The following is a 16950-nucleotide window of genomic DNA, read 5'->3' on the forward strand; positions in this document are numbered from 1 at the left end:
GCCTGCGTAAGGATCCTCATATTCGTGGTATCAAGGAGAAGGACCAATACTGGCTGGCAACCCTCCTTGATCCACGTTACAAGGGTAAGGTTGCGGACCTTATCTTGCCGTCGCAGAGGGAGCAGAGGATGTAACATCTTCAGGAGGCCTTGCAGAAAGGTCTGTGCAACGCGTTCCCAGAGACTGGGAGGTTACAAACTCCTGTTTCTAGACAACGTGTTGCTGAGGCTTCAGTCGATCAAAGGAGCGGTGGAGAAGGTGGCCGTCTGACTGATGCGTTCAGACAATTTTTTAGTCCGCAGCCCCAAGATATGATCGGTTCCAGCAACCATCGCCAGCGTCTGTTTTACATACCTAGGAGCAAGATCTGACTTGGACACCTTTCCCACCGAAAATCCTCTGGGTTACTGGGTCTTGAGGATGGATCACTGGCAAGAGCTTGCACAGTATGCAATTGAGCTACTGGCCTGTCCTGCATCCAGCGTTCTTTCAGAACGCACATTCAGTGCTGCTGGAGGCTTTGTAACCGATCACAGGGTGCATCTGTCCACCAACTCGGTCGATCGACTGACCTTCATAAAGATGAATCAGTCTTGGATCACCACCAGCTACCAAGCACCTGATGCTGATGTAACCGAATAATTTTTTGTGAAATCTCAGATCCCTTCAAAGACTGCCTATGCTGATGCTGAGTGACTATCCTGAGTAATTATCCTCTTCCTCCTCAATGATCACGCTGATAGCTTGTAAGAACATTTTTGGTTCTGGGCGCTGCCACCAGTGCCTAAGGCCCAATTTTTCAGCCCCTGTTTAACAGGGGCATGTAATTACAATTTTTGATGCAATACTTTGCAGCAGGGCTCGTTCCTGCATTCCAACTAGAGTATTTGTGAGGGGTTGCAGTGTTGTGGCACCAGCACCAGTGCCTAAGGCCTAATTTTGCAGCCCCTGTTTAACAGGAGCGTAAAAAACCCGAAAAAACGTCAGTTTTTAAAAGTTTTTTTTGCATTGATACATGTCCCCTGGGGCAGGACCCGGGTCCCCAAACCCTTTTTAGGACAACACCATGCAAATTAGCCTTTAAAATGAGCACTTTTGATTTAGAACGTTCGAGTCCCATAGATGTCAATGGGGTTCTAACGTTCGTGCGAATTTTCAGTCCGTTCACAGGTTCTGGTGCGAACAGAACCGGGGGTGTTCGGCTCATCCCTACTGGCCAGCTCAGTCGATTGCTTTAAAAAAGGCCTGTATTCTTTCCTAAATGTACATAATATAACTGGGTACTGACATTTATAGGTAAAGTTGATCCAGGGAATATCCGATTGCCTCTTGGGAGACCAGGAAGGAATTTTTTCCCCTGCTGGAGCAAATTGCTTCATGCTTTGCTGTTTTTTTTTTTTTTGCCTTCCCCTGGATCAACTGTGGGTGTAGGATTGTGTATATAGGATTGTAAAAAAATGTTTTGTTTTTTTTTTCCCCCTTTTTATAGGTTGAACTAGATGGACTTGTGTCTCTTTTCAATCTGACTAACTATGTAACTATGAATATGAAGATGCTCTGTGTACCGTGATGCACTCAAAGAAAAGGATTTTGCAGGTAAACCAAAAATCCGACTCGTACAATTTGGCAATTGATGGGAGTGGGGTGGGAAGTTGACAACTTGTCTGGAGATGTGCACTAAAGTAGAGTTTCGGGATTTCCCCCCTAGCTACCATAAAAAAATAAAAGGAAGAATCCAGGGACAGCGCTGGAGCATCAAGGGCATTAGGTACCATTTGGGATTTTTTTTATAATGTAATATTCTGCTGTAACCATAGCACAGCCTTTCTAATGATTTGTAATAATATATAGTAACGTTACACCGAGTACATCAATAAGAATGTGGTTACTTTCACTTTAATGGATAAATAATGAACACATTTTGGCTGAAGGTTAGCACAAGATTTAAAAAAAATATAATTTGAAAAGTATGCATATTACAAATATAACAAAATATATCACTGTCACACCACTGACTTTGTCTGAAAACTGAAATTACTATTAGCACAAAAATTCTGTATAGCAATTGTATCCAGTCCTTGATTGCATAATGTCACCAGCCATACAAGTGGTATAGTTACAAACAGGCCAATTTCACCTTGTAGTGACAGTTACTGTTCCAAAAAAAATGTATATATTAAAAAAGTTATATTATTTACATGTCTTAGTGGGTCTGTCAATACAAATATGATGAATTTATGTGGATGCCAGTGAGCTCATCATTTACTCATATCTCTCAGTGACTCCACTGCTAAGGTCTCTCCAAAAGCCCACTTTCTGGTGAGCACTGCATGCTGGTCATCTATAGATGTGGGACTGTACCATAAAAGTGGTCTGTCAGGACATATCACTGGTCTAATCTAAATGTTCAGATATAGTTTGATTTGATAGATTTGGTCACTCAACATGTTTGGTGATCCCTTGGTGCTCAGAATTAGAAAGGTCTTCAACGCGGAACGATTCAACCCATCAATGACATGTCTGACAGCTGACGGACACTCAGCAATCTCAGTCTCTCTGTTGGCCTAAGTGACATATTAGTCGGAATGGATAACTGGATGGACACTATGATGATGCAGTCAGAGGCCATGAGTCAAGGGGAGGACACGAAGGAGGACACAGCTGCTTTCCTCCAGAAGAGATTGGATTTCTTCCATGCTTAGGTCCTTGGCTTGCCTCCGATTTATTTCTAAGATTTCATCTCCCACCTCCAGCACTCCCTGTGGAAATGATGAGGTGAAGGCTCCGCTCAGCTGAACCACGAACAACCCTGACAGGAGGTGAACAAAGAATATTAGGATTGGTCGAATAGCTGTCAAAGACAAGGTCAAGAGGTTAGACACTGAAGTAGAAAGAGAGAGAGGGAGTATGAGTGTGTGCATGAGGACTCTTGTGTAACCACCTGGGAGCCCAGAAAAAAGAGGAGCTCACGTCTAATTAAAAAACAGATTATGGTTTAAAATAATTAGCTGTTGAAATTACTAAGTACAACCAATTAACACTTTTACATAACTTTCTTTACATTGGGAAAAAAAAAAAAAAAAGCGTTCGGTATCCATTCTTCCCACTATACCATTTCTATTTAGAAGACCACTAACTTACTGTAAACCATAATAGCGGAATCTTCTATTGCATTCTTTTTTCCTAAATCAGATGACATGCTAACAAGGGACGCCACATCCTTTGTTTTTAATATCGGCACACAGAGGGGATTTATCTACTTCAGAATATCTATGGACCGAGAGGATTGCTATGTATACAGTGATTGTAGTTGTAAGTATTGTCGTACAGCAGTAATAGGTTTAAGTTCTGCTAACTGAGTGTATAGGTTACATGATCGTGCCACTCCCACTAACTCCTGAAGAAATCCTATTGGAGAAAATGCATAGAATGTGGCAACTGACACAATCACTTGGGGTGGGTGATGACATCACGCATGGTAACACACAGATACTCCCATGTGAGCAGCGTGTGTGTGAGTAGCTGTTGGATGCACGCCAGCTTCTCTGGTGCTGGTAGAGCACAGTTCCATGTGAGCTTTACCATTGGTTTGATTTGTTTAATACATTTATTATTATATATATAAAAATATATGTATTATTATAATACTTGCCATCAGGTTTACACTATGATGGCACTCACCTTGTAGTTTGCTTATGAGTGTTGGCTGACCATTAGGACCAGAAGACGTAGAACTTCATCTAATGGGCATTTTTAGAGGTGTGTTATTCTTTTTTGTATTCACAGTTGGCGTTATTCTATCACTGGCCTAGCTGCTGTTATACAGTGGGGACGGAAAGTATTCAGACCCCCTTAAATTTTTCACTCTTTGTTATATTGCAGCCATTTACTAAAATCATTTACCAAGAATAAAAGAAAATGGGGGTATACGGCGCTTACCTATAAGCACTACCAATATAAAAATACACTACCAGTATAAAAAGGAGATGAGGGGCTGTATTAGGGGTGTGCTAGGGACTGAACCCTACATATAAAATAACCACCAGCCCCAGCTTCCATAACGCGACCTGATATCCTGTACCCAGTACCTATTGTGGGAAAAAGTTGTATAAATAGTGATAGGCATACAACCTAAAAGTTCATGTGAGTAGTGAAAATAAGAATAAAAATAATTATTTAATCCTAAATTGCAATAACACAAGGGCTACCCTAAAAGTGCATGTGCTATGTGCATCCAAATAGATGGATAAGAAAGTATCCCCAAATATAGTATCACAAGGATACCCTTAAATATACATATTGCTATGTGCATATAATGCATAAATACCACCAGAGAAAAATACAAGACCTATATGTCTTAGCAGTTTAAAAATGAGAAGTGCATATGATGTGCTGTTGCACATTTAAATAATAAATCTATAAGTGTCCAAAAGTGTTGCATCCAATAAGAATTAAAAATCAAAATCAAAATAATTAAATAGTGTCCATGATATATGGAATGTGTAAGATATGTTATTCTAGACCCTTTAAGGATAGGTCAACATTAGTGTCCTTATGTTTACAGAGCGTACTAATACTCACCTGTTACCCCCCCCCCCTTTTTTTTTTTTTTTCCCTTTTTCTTCGTGTTCTGTACAACACGTTTGTGTCATTTGACAGAAAATATGATTGCTGACTGATTGTTCATGCCATTTTGTATAATTTGCAAAACCTTTAATAAAGAAAATTGAAAAGAGGACCATGTGATATTTCAGTTTTTCTTTTTTAATAAATCTGCAAAAATGTCAACAATTCTGTGTTTTTCTGTCAATATGAGGTGCTGTGTGTACATTAATGAGGAAAAAAAATTAACTTAAATGATTTTAGCAAATGGGTGCAATATAACAAAGAGTAAAAAATTTAAGGGGGTTTGAATAATTTCCGTCCCCACTGTATAGGGGTGATTATGTGGCAATTGCGGATCTCTTGAAACATAACTGTGGCATGGCTATGGACTTTCAAATATATGCATATTCTAACAAGCAGTCTTTCAATCAACTCTAACTTTACTGCTTTTTCTAAGTATGAGCTCCTACTCAAAAATCCATAGAAACTATAAATTTGTAGAGTGCATGCCCAGTAGGGAAGATATTTGACAAGCGGCCGGGCAACCCTGGAAGATTTACTTTGCTGGATTGGGGGCAAGTGAGTACAAGGACGGAGTGTACACTGATACGTGTTACAACTCCAAAGGTGTCTTCACTGACTTCTACAACTGCAGCCACTGTGGAGTAATTCATCTTCAGAATTTGCAGTTGAAGCTGTCAGTTGTACATTTGCTTTCTATTGGTAGCTTTGCTCCCCCTGGCAGAGTTCTGATCTCTAATATACACACAGGACAGGTGCACTAGACAGGGGGAGACAGAAAACTGCCAAGACCCAACTTGATGACTTCAAAACTTCTTTTGTGAACTTTAGGCCCCTTTAACATGTGCATTTTGACCAGGTCCACCTGTATGTTTTTTAGGCAGACCTGATCAGAAGCCCATGCAGCCCAATAGACAGGTAGCTTTAAATGGACTTATGTCCGTTTTTAACCACCTACCTCCCAGCCCCTCCAGGAAAAAAATCCCCAAAAAAACAGGGCAAAGAACTGCGTCCTTTTCCCATTTTTGCAGACCTAAAATAGAGGGATCAAAGGTAGTCTACTGTAAACAGACAGTGAAGTCAGTTTACATCAGTCTGCCCAAAAAGCTGTAATGGGTCTGCTGGCCACAAAACACTGACATCCATCTCGTTCAGCTCTGAATCAGCAGGAAATCTGCTCACAGATCCCCTACTGAATGTGAGCCACAGGCTGCATTCACACATGATTGGGGGTGGAAGTGCCGCAATTTCGAACTGCTGCAAAACGCGGAACGCGTTTGCAATGCCATAATTTCGAATGGCACCTCATTCGCGCATCAATTGTCACGCTGTAAATCACGCTGCAATTGCAGCAATGCTGTTGCCCAAAAGAAACTCATGTTCTTTTTTGAGCGACAAGTGTTTCGCATTGCAGCGCAATTTACCATGTGACAATTGCGAAAAATCTGACGCAGTTAGGGTGCCATTAGAAGTAATGGCATTGAAAACGTATTCCTCATTTTGCAGCCATTTGAAATCACGGGGGTGGAATTGCAGCCATTCCACCCACGATCATGTGCAGCCTAAAGGAATAATTTACTCCACAATGTCTGCAGCTGCAGGAATCGGTGAAAACTTGTTTTAACTCTTTCGCTGCCACCAATGTAAGCCTTACATTGAAGTCAGCAGTGGGGGGGGGGGGGGATTGGGGTTACACATGCTGCCGGCAACTACAGCAGTTGGGAATGCATGTAAATCTGACAAGCTTTCAGATGGAGTTGATCTGATTGCTTTTCATTGGACCCCCGAAAGTAACGCCTCCCCATGACCCCCTGCCATGTCATATGTCACTGGGTAGGGAGGGAGTTGCCATCTTGAATATGATGTCAGCAGTCCCAGCAGACTCAGAGCATTCGATTCAACTTTGCTTCTCTCTCAGCAGCCATATAAAAGATAATGTAGGGAGGGGAGGGAAGGGGAGTAACAGCTGGGCCAGCAGAGACAGTAATTATACACTCCCAGAAGAGGAGTGGGCAATGAAGTAAAAACATGGATGGGGGTGCGCTTGCAAATTGACTTCTGCGAAAGTCATTTGTTGCAAGTGAATAAAAAAAATGTAAAGAAAAAATATTGCAGGTAAGTGGTTCTTACCTTAATGGGTTTTATGCACTAAGGTAAAAAACTTTGTGTGCAACACCCTCCTCCCCCTTCCCTTTACTTACCTGAGCCTGATGTTGATCCAGCACAATGCACAAAAGCAGCATTGCTGCTCTCTCCTCACTGGCTCAAAGGCAGTAGAGGGAGCTATTGGCTCCTGTTGCTGTCAATCAAAGACACTGAGGTGGGAGTAGGGGGCGGGGCCAGACCACACTGTGTGTGTCAAAGGTCACACAAAGCACGGCTCGGGGACATGCTTGCATGAGTGCCCCCATAGCAAGCAGCATGCTTTCTGGCCACTTAGCAGGGGTTGGATCCAGCACCAGTGGAGTACCAGAGAATAGGAAGATCTGAGCTGCTCTGGGTGAAACCATTCAACAGATCAGGTAAGTAAGGCATGTTTGTCATTTAAAAATACATTTTACTTTACAATCACTTTAATATACTTGATTTTATTTTGATTGTACCTGTAATGTGACAGGGTCTCTTTAATTAGGAATGAACCCCAGGATCCTGGCACTGCTAAGCCAGAATGTAAACCACAACCCTAAACGTAAAATATACCTTGCCTTGCTGACTGATGCGTGGCATCACACAAAAAAAACAAAAACACAACACATTCAGGCTGGGTTCACACCTATGCGAATTGGATGCGTGTTTTTTCCCCGCATCCAATTTGCATGACAGGAGATTGTGACCGGCTCTCAATGCAGCTGGTTCACACACTTCCGGGGCGGCTGCACAGGAGTCCTGTGCGTCTTTGGCTCCATTTCAGGTCTGAATTCAAACAGAAATTCGGGCCTGATTCATCCCTGAAACAGAGAACAGGGACGCACCCTGCTGTCAGCAGCATTCGTTTAAGGTGTGAACCCCGTCTAATACCCGTGTCTCTTTTGCTTGCAATGAGAGAAAGTGGCTAACATGCAAATCAGCATCTCTCTGAAAGCAGCACCCTCAGTCCGTATGTCTGTGCCCACCAACCCCCTCTGCTACACTATGCTGAATGACAGCACTGCTTATGTAAGGGAAAACAGGGGGCGCTCCACTCACCTTGGGAGCTGATCTCATTTCCAGGGTTAGTTCTATTTAGCAAAGACATACAGAGGAGGAGGCGTAACCATACACACTGACAAAAATTCAATTTTTAGAAAATATATTTTTCTGTTGGAGACATGAGGACAGCATATTAAGTGTGCTCTTTCGGGTTATCTGAAATGATAATGGATTTATATTTGTGTGGCCACTGTGAAAAAAAACTGAACTTACTTCTTTAATGATCTGGAAAATTACAGAGAATACAACAGAACGGGAATGTTGGTGACAGTGAAATACTTTGTGGCCCAATTTTGTTGGCTTATTTGGATGACTTTTTATATTTAGTTCCTGATTCCCAAGAGAGGCACAATTAGTGGTTTTATTCTTATATCGGTTGTTATTGTAGCCCTTTTTTGAAGCTTCAACTGGGAAATCTTTGTCTGCAGTCAAGGGCACAGCCTGGCTTCAGGTATTTCAGCCAAAGACAAAGGAAGGTTGTATACAATTCTTCAACGTCCTTGAGTCAGGGTTGCCAACCTACCAGATTGAAAATTTACTGACACAACACCCAAAATTTACTGGCACAGCCAAGTTTTTACTGGCCTTTCCAAAATTACAGTTTTAAGTGCAAATTTCTGTATTTAGGCTACAAACAAGAACAATACAAAATTAGCTATGTGATTTAAAGGGGTTGTAAAGGTTCAGTTTAAAAAACAAACATGTCATACTTACCTCCTCTGTGCAGTTGGTTATGCACAGAGTGGCCCCGATCCTCCTCTTCTGGGGTCCCTCCTTGAAGCTCCTGGATCCTCATCTCCAGTGTCCCGTCAGAGAAGCGATCTCCTACAGGACACCCGTGCAGGCGTGTTCCCGTGTCCTGCTGCTGCGTCTGTTGACACAGACAGCAGGCCTCGGCCCGCCCCCCACGTCATTGGATTTGATTGACAGCAGCGGGAGCCAATGGCTGTGCTGCTATCAATCTATCCAATCTGACACCGGCCAGAGCTGGTGTGCTCGTTCCCGTTGCGGGAATTACGGGGCTCAGGTAAGTATAAGGGGGGCTCGGGAGCGCTGCTGCAGTAAAGAAGGTTTTTCACCTTAATGCATAGAATGCACTAAGGTGAAAAATGCTGAGGGTTTACAACCCCTTTAAGATCGATATTAAGGCAAAAAACATATTTCTTTTAGTAAGTCACAGCCATATTTTTTACTGGCAACCTTTTCCTGTCACTGGCATTTACTGGCAGGAGAAAAGTGCCCATTTTGTACTGGCTGCCAGTAAAAATACTGGCGGTTGGCAACACCGCCTTGAGTGCCGCTGACTACTTTGTAGCAAGTAGTTGAGGGGATATAATGCGAATTAAAACCCTCCCCATGTGAAAGGTGTTAAGTAAGTAGTTATGTTGTGGTCGGAAGAGACTGGTTTCCACCACCTGGTAACATAACTGAGACAGAGATGATAAAAATGACCCGACTGTATGACTGCAGTCTCATGACCGGGAAGTGATCTCTCTATGTATTGTGAGCTTAAAGGCTAAGTTCATGTTTTTTTTTTTAAACAAATAATAAATGCACATATTGTTGTAGGTTTTTAAATAAAAAAAGTGCATTTATTATTTTTTGTAAATGAGCCTTCAGAGCATTGCACAGATTGTGTGTGCAATGTCAGGCTCCTGCAGACACTGTCTACAGCTTTCTGCCCATTCCTATGTACAGGCTTTCTGTTTAAAAGCTGTAGGAAGTGTCAATGAATAAGAGAGAGGTCACCAGTACCCTCCGTGGTTCATTGAGAACTACAAGCCATCTGCCGCGGTGGAAGATCGGACTTATAGTTCATTCATTCACAGATTCTTGTGAATGAAAGACGCAGCTGTTTGGGCGGAGCCTCACACACCCAAGCTAATTTAAAATTGTGACAGCAAGTGCGGGGAGAAGAATCCCCATTTGCTGTCATGATGGGGGGATGGGGATGGGGATGGGGAGGGGGGTAAATCGGGGTGGGGTTGCCACCTTTTCCCTTTAAAACCAAACACATAATAATTGCACAGGTTCTGGGGCTAATTGAATGCAGGTAAGGCACTAAGTGAATTTATTTACTACCTTAATCAGCCATAGAACCTGTGTAATTAATATGTGTTCGATTTTAAAGAGATGAGATGGCCATCCTAAATTGGTGGCTGCAGTCAGATGCTGTGTAGTAACATGTCACATCCTAAATACGTGTGTAACATATTACTAACGGTGAACTTATTTTTTTAATCTTATATCACATCTCCAGAAAACACTCTGTTTTAGACCAGATATGAATCAGGCAGAGACATTGTAGTCTGATAGACATGGTTTGCACTGCCTGCAGTCTATTGTCAATACAGGCTCAAATTAACAATGTTATTAGCATATTCCAGCTTATAGCCCAATTAAAGTCTCAAACCTTTTTTTCTTATGGTCTGTACTGCTGTCTGCTCTGATTTGCAAGTTTTTGCTTGAAAATGACTTAAACTGCTTTTTAATTTTAGTGGAGGTGCACTTCCTGACCTCCCACTTCACTGCTCTACAGTGCCTTGAAAAAGTATTCATACCCCTTGAAATTTTCCACATTTTGTCATGTTACAACCAAAGACATAAAAGTATTTATTGGGATTTTATGTGATAGACCAACACAAAATGGCACATAATTGTGAAGTGGAAGGAAAATGATAAATGGTTTTCATTTTTTTTTTACAAAGAAATATCTGAAAAGCATGGCATGCATTTAAGAGAAGTCACCTAATTAGTAAATAGAGTCCACCTGTGTGTAATTTAATCTCAATATAAATACAACTGTTCCATGAAGCCCTCAGAGGTTTGTTAGAGAACCTTAGTGAACAAATAGCACCATGAAAACCACGGAACACACCAGAGAGGTCAGGGATAAAGTTGTGGAGAGTTTAAAGCAGGGTTAGGTTATAAAAAAATATCCCAAGCTTTGAACATCTCGCGGTGCAGTGTTCAATCCATCATCTGAAAATAGAAAAACTGACAGGCCGGGCAAGGAGAGCATTAATCAGAGAAGCAGCCAAGAGGCCCATGGTAACTCTGGAGGAGCTGCAGAGATCCACAGCTCAGGTGGGAGAATCTGTCCACAGGACAACTATTAAGCCCCATGCACACTATCAGTTTTTCTGCTGATTTTTGTCTTCAGATTTACCAAAACCATGTAGTGCAAGGGCCTGCCTGATTGCATACAAATTGAAACTCCTAAGGTTTGACTTCATATTATATGGTTTTGGTAAATCTGAAGGAAAAAAAAACAGCAGAAAATTTGATAGTGTGTATGGGGCTTTAGTCGTGCTCTCCACAAATCTGGTCTTTATGGAAGAGTGGCAAGAAGAAAGCCATTGTTGAAAGAAAGCCATAAGAAGTCCAGTTTGTGAGAAGCCATGTGGGGGACACAGCAAACATGTGGAAGAAGCTGAGACCAAAATTGTACTTTTTGGCCTAAAAAGCAAAACACTAACACTGCACATCACCCTGACCACACCACCCACACCGTGAAACATGGTGGTGGCAGCATCATGATGTGGGGATGCTTTTCTTCACCAGGGACAGGGAAGCTGAGTAAAGTTGATGGGAAGATGGATGGAGCCAAGTACAGAGCAATTCTAGAAGAAAACCTGTTAGAGTCTGCAAAAGACTTGAGACTGGGGTGGAGGTTCACCTTCCAGCAGGATAATTACCCTAAACGTACAGCCAGAGCTACAATGGAATGATTTAGATCAGAGGTAGAGATCTACATGGACAACATGGTAAAGATCAAAGATCACTGGGGTGCAGCAACTTTTTTTTTTTTTTTTTAAAGAGTTAACTAGCAAGCCCCTAATAAAAAGGACAAGGACGGCACAGAGAAAACATAGCAAATATAATAAAACGAATGGCACTGTAAAACCATAAACTTAGCCTACCCTAAAAGTTGGCTTCAGCCATTGGCGAAACTACTAGGGTTGCAGCAGTCACACTGATGACGGGGCGCTGGCATTCCGCCACTGTCGAGGCCCCAGCGGGTTGCTAGTCACACAGCTCTGAGCGGAGAACGTATCTCTCATACAGCTCAAAGCCAACAGCTCTCCCTGTTCCCCCCTCCCTCCTCTCTCGCACGGGATGACACAGCCGATCTGCTCCTTCTCCCCCTCTCCTTTGTGTGCTTTGTGTGAAGTCAAGTGTGAAGCTCACAAGCCCATACTTCCTGCGGTACACACACAGGAGTGCAGTGGGGGGAGAAGGTGCAGATCGGTTGTGTCATCCCTTGCGAGAGGGGAAGGAGGGGGGAACAGGGAGAACTGTCGGCTCTGAGCTTTATGAGAGATACGCTCTGTGCTCAGAGCCGTGCTGAGGAGGCAGGCAGCATTGATGAGCACTGATCGGCTACACTGATAGACAGTGCTGATAGGAGGCATTGATGAGCAATGATCTGTGGCACAGATAAGCGGCGTGGCACTGATGGACATTGATGAGCACTGATAGGTGGCACTAATGGCCATTAATGAGCACTGATAGACGGCACTGATGGGCACTGATAGGTGGCACTGATAGGCATAATTGATGAGCATTGATAGGCTAGACTGATAGGCGGAATTGATGGGCACCGATAGGCGGCACTGGCAGGCAGCATTGATGGGCACTGATAGGTGACACTGATAGGCAGTATTGATGAGCACTGATAGGTGGCACAGGTGGGCACTGATAGGCAACATTGATGAGCAATGATAGGAGGCACTGAAATGCAGCACTGGTAGGCAGCATTCATGGACACTAATAGGTGGCAATTATGAGCACTGATAGGTGGCACTGGTAGGCAGCACTGATTATCAGTGTAAACAATTTAATGACCTTCTTGGCAGTTAATGCCTCTCCTTTCCTTACTCAGGCACAGCATGGGAGGAAAGGGCTGCTGATACCCAGCAAGTCTGTTTACATGTGATCAGCTAATCATATGGTAAATGGCCGCCGTGATTGCGCTGGATGCACGTCCCAGGAGGCAGAGTTCTGGGAGGATATCCATGGACACCCTCCCAAAATTGGAAGCCCAGGGGTCAGATGGAAAGGGGGGGGGTTCAGAGGGTAGGGGAGGCCAGGGGGCCCCATCATGGTTTCTTGCACCGGGCCCTGAAGGTTCTAGTTACGCTTCTGGATTCAGCGACCCCCCCACAAATCTGATACAAGAGTCCATCATGAAGGCAGAACCGCTGGAACTGCAGGCTGACTTGCTCGACTAGTTTCAGCCCTTGCTGGCTGCTCTGAGTTCAGGCCAGTGTAAGTAGTATGTAGGTCAGTAGGATGTATGGCAGTGTACAGAGGTCGGCACTGTGTACGGCAGTGTACAGGGGTTAGCAGGGTTTACAGCAGTATACAGAGGTCAGTGGTACATGATGCTCAGGGGGACATGGTACAGGGGGGCCAGAAAGGCACACCACCGGGGGGGGGGGGGGGTCAGGAGGGCACACCGCTGGTTGCAGCACACTGTTCTGTGTTCTCTGTTCTAGTGCTGATCCAAGGTGACCCTCCTTTCTCGTCTATGTTACTTTATGTCATCCACAAGTGCCTGGATGAACTGAGGAGGAGGGCCAGCTGGGATAAGCACAGTACACTTCTGGAAGGAGCTCAGGTGCACTCGCACAAGAGCCCCGAACCCACCAAGCTATCTTAAAGCTGTCGTAGGCGGTGTAAGCACAGGGCATGCTGCGGGGCGGGAAACACCTTTGCCAGTGTTCTGCCGAGAAAGTTCCCCTTGGCGGATAAGGACCCCCCTGTACTGTGCAGGCGCAACGCTTGCGCAGTACGAGCCGCCGGAAATAGCCGAAGCTGAAAAGCTGTAAATCAGCTGTACACGGCGCCTGTAACAGGGCCCCTCGTAGGCTCGCTTCGCTTGCCACACTTCGGGCACGGCCTCGCTTCGCTCTGTCCTTTTTTTTCTACCTCTATGTCCACCTGGATAGTGGAGCTTGAACCTGGACTCAGGGCGCAGGCGCCATGTACAGCTGACTCAAGGTTTTCAGATTCGGCTATTTTCGGCGGCTCCGTAGTTGTCGTATTATGCAAGCGCTGCGCCTGCGCAGTACAGGGGAGTCCTTATCCGCCGGGGGGAACTTTCTCGGCAAGACACCGGCTCAGAGTAGCCATCTCCCCTTTGCTGCACAGCTCTGCCACTTGGGGATCGGCAAGGCAGGGACAAGATTGTGATCTACTTGTCTCCTGCCTGATCAACCAGTAGATCGCGATCGACGGGTTGCCGACCCCCAGTTTAGGTCAAAGCATATTGATTATCCAATTGATAATCTGTGGCAAGACTTGAAAATTGCTGTTCACAGACACTCTCCATCTAATCTGACAGAGCTTGAGCTATTTTGCAAAGAATGGGCAAAAATGTCACTCTCTAGATGTTGGTAGAGACATCCCCAAAAAGACTTGCAGCTGTAATTGCAGTGAAAGGTGGTTCTACAAAGTATTGACTTGGGGGGCTGAATACAAATGCACGCCACACTTTTCAGATAAATATTTGTATAAAATTTGGAAAAACATTTATCATTTTCCTTCCACTTCACAATTATGTGCCACTTTGTGTTGGTTTATCACATAAAATCCCAATAAAATACATTTACGTTTTTGGTTGTAACATGACAAAATGTGGAAAATTTCAAGGTGTGTTAATACTTTTTCATGGCACTGTATATTAGAATAGCTGAGAAATGGACACACTCCTTAGTAAAGGTATCCTCACACTGGGCATGTCTGATAGATTATAAAGTGCACTGGGAAATGGGGGTCAAACAATGATATTTAGACACATTTGGACTGATTTAGTAAAGGCAAAGAGACGGTTCACTTTCCAAGGGAATTTTCACCAGAGCTTAGTGATTAAGGTGCAGCTCTGCTGACTCCCATCATCCAATCATGTGCTGTGAAAAATGCAGGTTTGTTTTACAGCCTTTTGTTGGTAGAGTCCCCTGCTTGTGATGCAATAGAGCTGTTCCCTAACACACCTATTACAGGCCCATTTCTGTCTCCCATTGCTGCCTGAGGCTAAAAGGGCGAGGACTAAACATTTTTTCATCAGACAGGTTGAAAGCTGCCCTGGAAGTTTAAATTTGATTAGCAATACAAGAAGCAAAGATAGAGGAAGTTATACTAAACAGGCTTCAGGAAGTACACTCCAGGTTACTCTTTGAGGTGCTCTCTGGATTCTGGCTGCAATAGGCCATGGATCATGTAACAGAATGTAGTGCTTGTCTCTTTAAGTCAGCACGGCTTATTCTGCTCATACTCATACCCTGCATTATCTGTTGTCATAAAAAAGTACAGACTTCACGTTTAACAGCTATTTCATTCAAGTGTTCTTTCCAATACACCAGCCTTACATAGACTTTTGTACTAACAAACATGTATTCATTAAATGCCAAGAATGTATCTTGTCCCTAGCAAGAAAGATAAAAAGTTTTGAGTTTGTATCCTCTTATGAATACAACATTGCGTGTATGATTTGATTCTCAGTACACCTAAGCAGCAGTAGCCTGATAAAAGCACTAAACATATTCTTCTTGATACAATGGACAATACAACTAACAGATTGTTACAAATAGCGTACACAGGTGCAAACTACAGTGTGGTTGGGGGAGTGGAGGGTGTTTGAATTATCTGATGTACGGCTGCTGATTTTTTTTTTTTTTTAATCTGGAAAATATGGTCAGATTTGTTGCATTGGTTAGTTTCTGATATAACATTGTTTTATGTTCATTACAATTTCTGCTTAAGGTTTGCATCTTATGTCATTAGCCAGCATTTAGTTGTGATAATAAGGGGTTAAATATATGGACCCAGAACACAGAGCACACTAATGCCCCGTACACACGGTCGGATTTTCCGATGGAAAATGTCCGTTCGGAGTGTGTTGTTGGAAATTCCGACCGTGTGTGGGCTCCATCGGACATTTTCCATCGGATTTTCCGACACACAAAGTTTGAGAGCAGGCTAAAAAAATTTTCCGACAACAAAATCCGATCGCGTCAATTCCGACTGTGTGTGGCCTGTTCCGACGCACAAAGTGCCACGCATGCTCAGAAGAAATTCCGAGACGGAACAGCTCGTTCTTGTAAACTTAGCGTTCGCAATGGATACAACACTTTCGTCACGGCGCAATGTTAAAAATGATTTAATACAGCGCACTCTCTTCTTCTTTATAATGTGAGAAGAATGAAGTAGTTTTGCTGCTCATATTCACACACACTTCTCTCAAACTTCTTTCTTTATTATTTATCGGGATTTCCTTAATATATTTTGATTTGTCACATCTGACAAAAATATTTTTTTTTTTTTTTTTTTTTTTTTTAAAGGCAGATTTTTTTCTTTTTTTTTAGGTTTGTATTTTTTTTAAGGCTGATCTTTGTTTTATTTTAGTTTTAGTTTTACTCCAGAATATTTTTGTGTGTGTTTTGTGTGTCAAGTTACCACAACACCATTGATATGTTATATTATTTAATCTCAAGGAGATTGTTTGGTGTTGGTGTCCCTTGTTAATTTCACATTGTACTTTAGAAATGTACCTGAATCCTCACAAACTGTCCTTTTTGAAGGAAAACACACATAGGAGAGTATAATTGAAACCAAAAATCCTTTATTAAGGGCTCAGAACCAAAGAGGGAGGCAACGCTGGAGAAACAGCAGAAATTGGCGAAGCCTTGGACCCCCAGGGAAGACATAATTTCTTTAACATCAAAATTGGTGGCCTGAGGAGTCCATATGTAAGGGAGAGCAGTCTGGTCCAGAAGTCCCAGAGATCCGTAAAGCAGCAGATGACATCTGTGTCCCCAGGCTGTGGTACCACAAGAGGCTGCATCTTTTGCCAGACCAGACTGGACCCAGGGTCATCACTTTCTGGTCTTCTTTCCACGCATCCTTCCTGGCTGTGGCTCCGCTGTTGGAGATGTGGCAGGAGGAGGAGTAGGACCTGGAGGAGGAGGAGGAGGACTACTATGAACCTGGAGGAGGAGGAGGAGGAGGAGGAGAAGTAGAAGGACCTGGAGGAGGAGGAGGACCATGTGTGAGGTCACAAATGTGGGTAGCCGATGTTATTTGGCTTCTCAACCCCTTATTGAGAGCTTCCAAAATTAATGACTCACACAT

At 43.3% G+C, this 16950-nt stretch overlaps 1 protein-coding gene across 1 annotated transcript in view; it reads right to left on the bottom strand.

The window, feature by feature from the left end:
• Positions 1 to 1070: 1070 nt before the first annotated feature.
• Positions 1071 to 16950, bottom strand: part of LOC141108487 (uncharacterized) — a 153700-nt gene continuing 137820 nt past the window's right edge. The window contains exon 11 of the mRNA XM_073600135.1: positions 1071 to 2809. Within this exon, the coding sequence (XP_073456236.1) occupies positions 2619 to 2809 (191 nt within the window). The 3' untranslated portion in view covers positions 1071 to 2618. The remainder of the gene's footprint in view (positions 2810 to 16950) is intronic.

The sequence above is a fragment of the Aquarana catesbeiana genome, linkage group LG09 (assembly GCF_042186555.1).
Source record: "Aquarana catesbeiana isolate 2022-GZ linkage group LG09, ASM4218655v1, whole genome shotgun sequence".
NCBI classification, from domain to species: domain Eukaryota; kingdom Metazoa; phylum Chordata; class Amphibia; order Anura; family Ranidae; genus Aquarana; species Aquarana catesbeiana.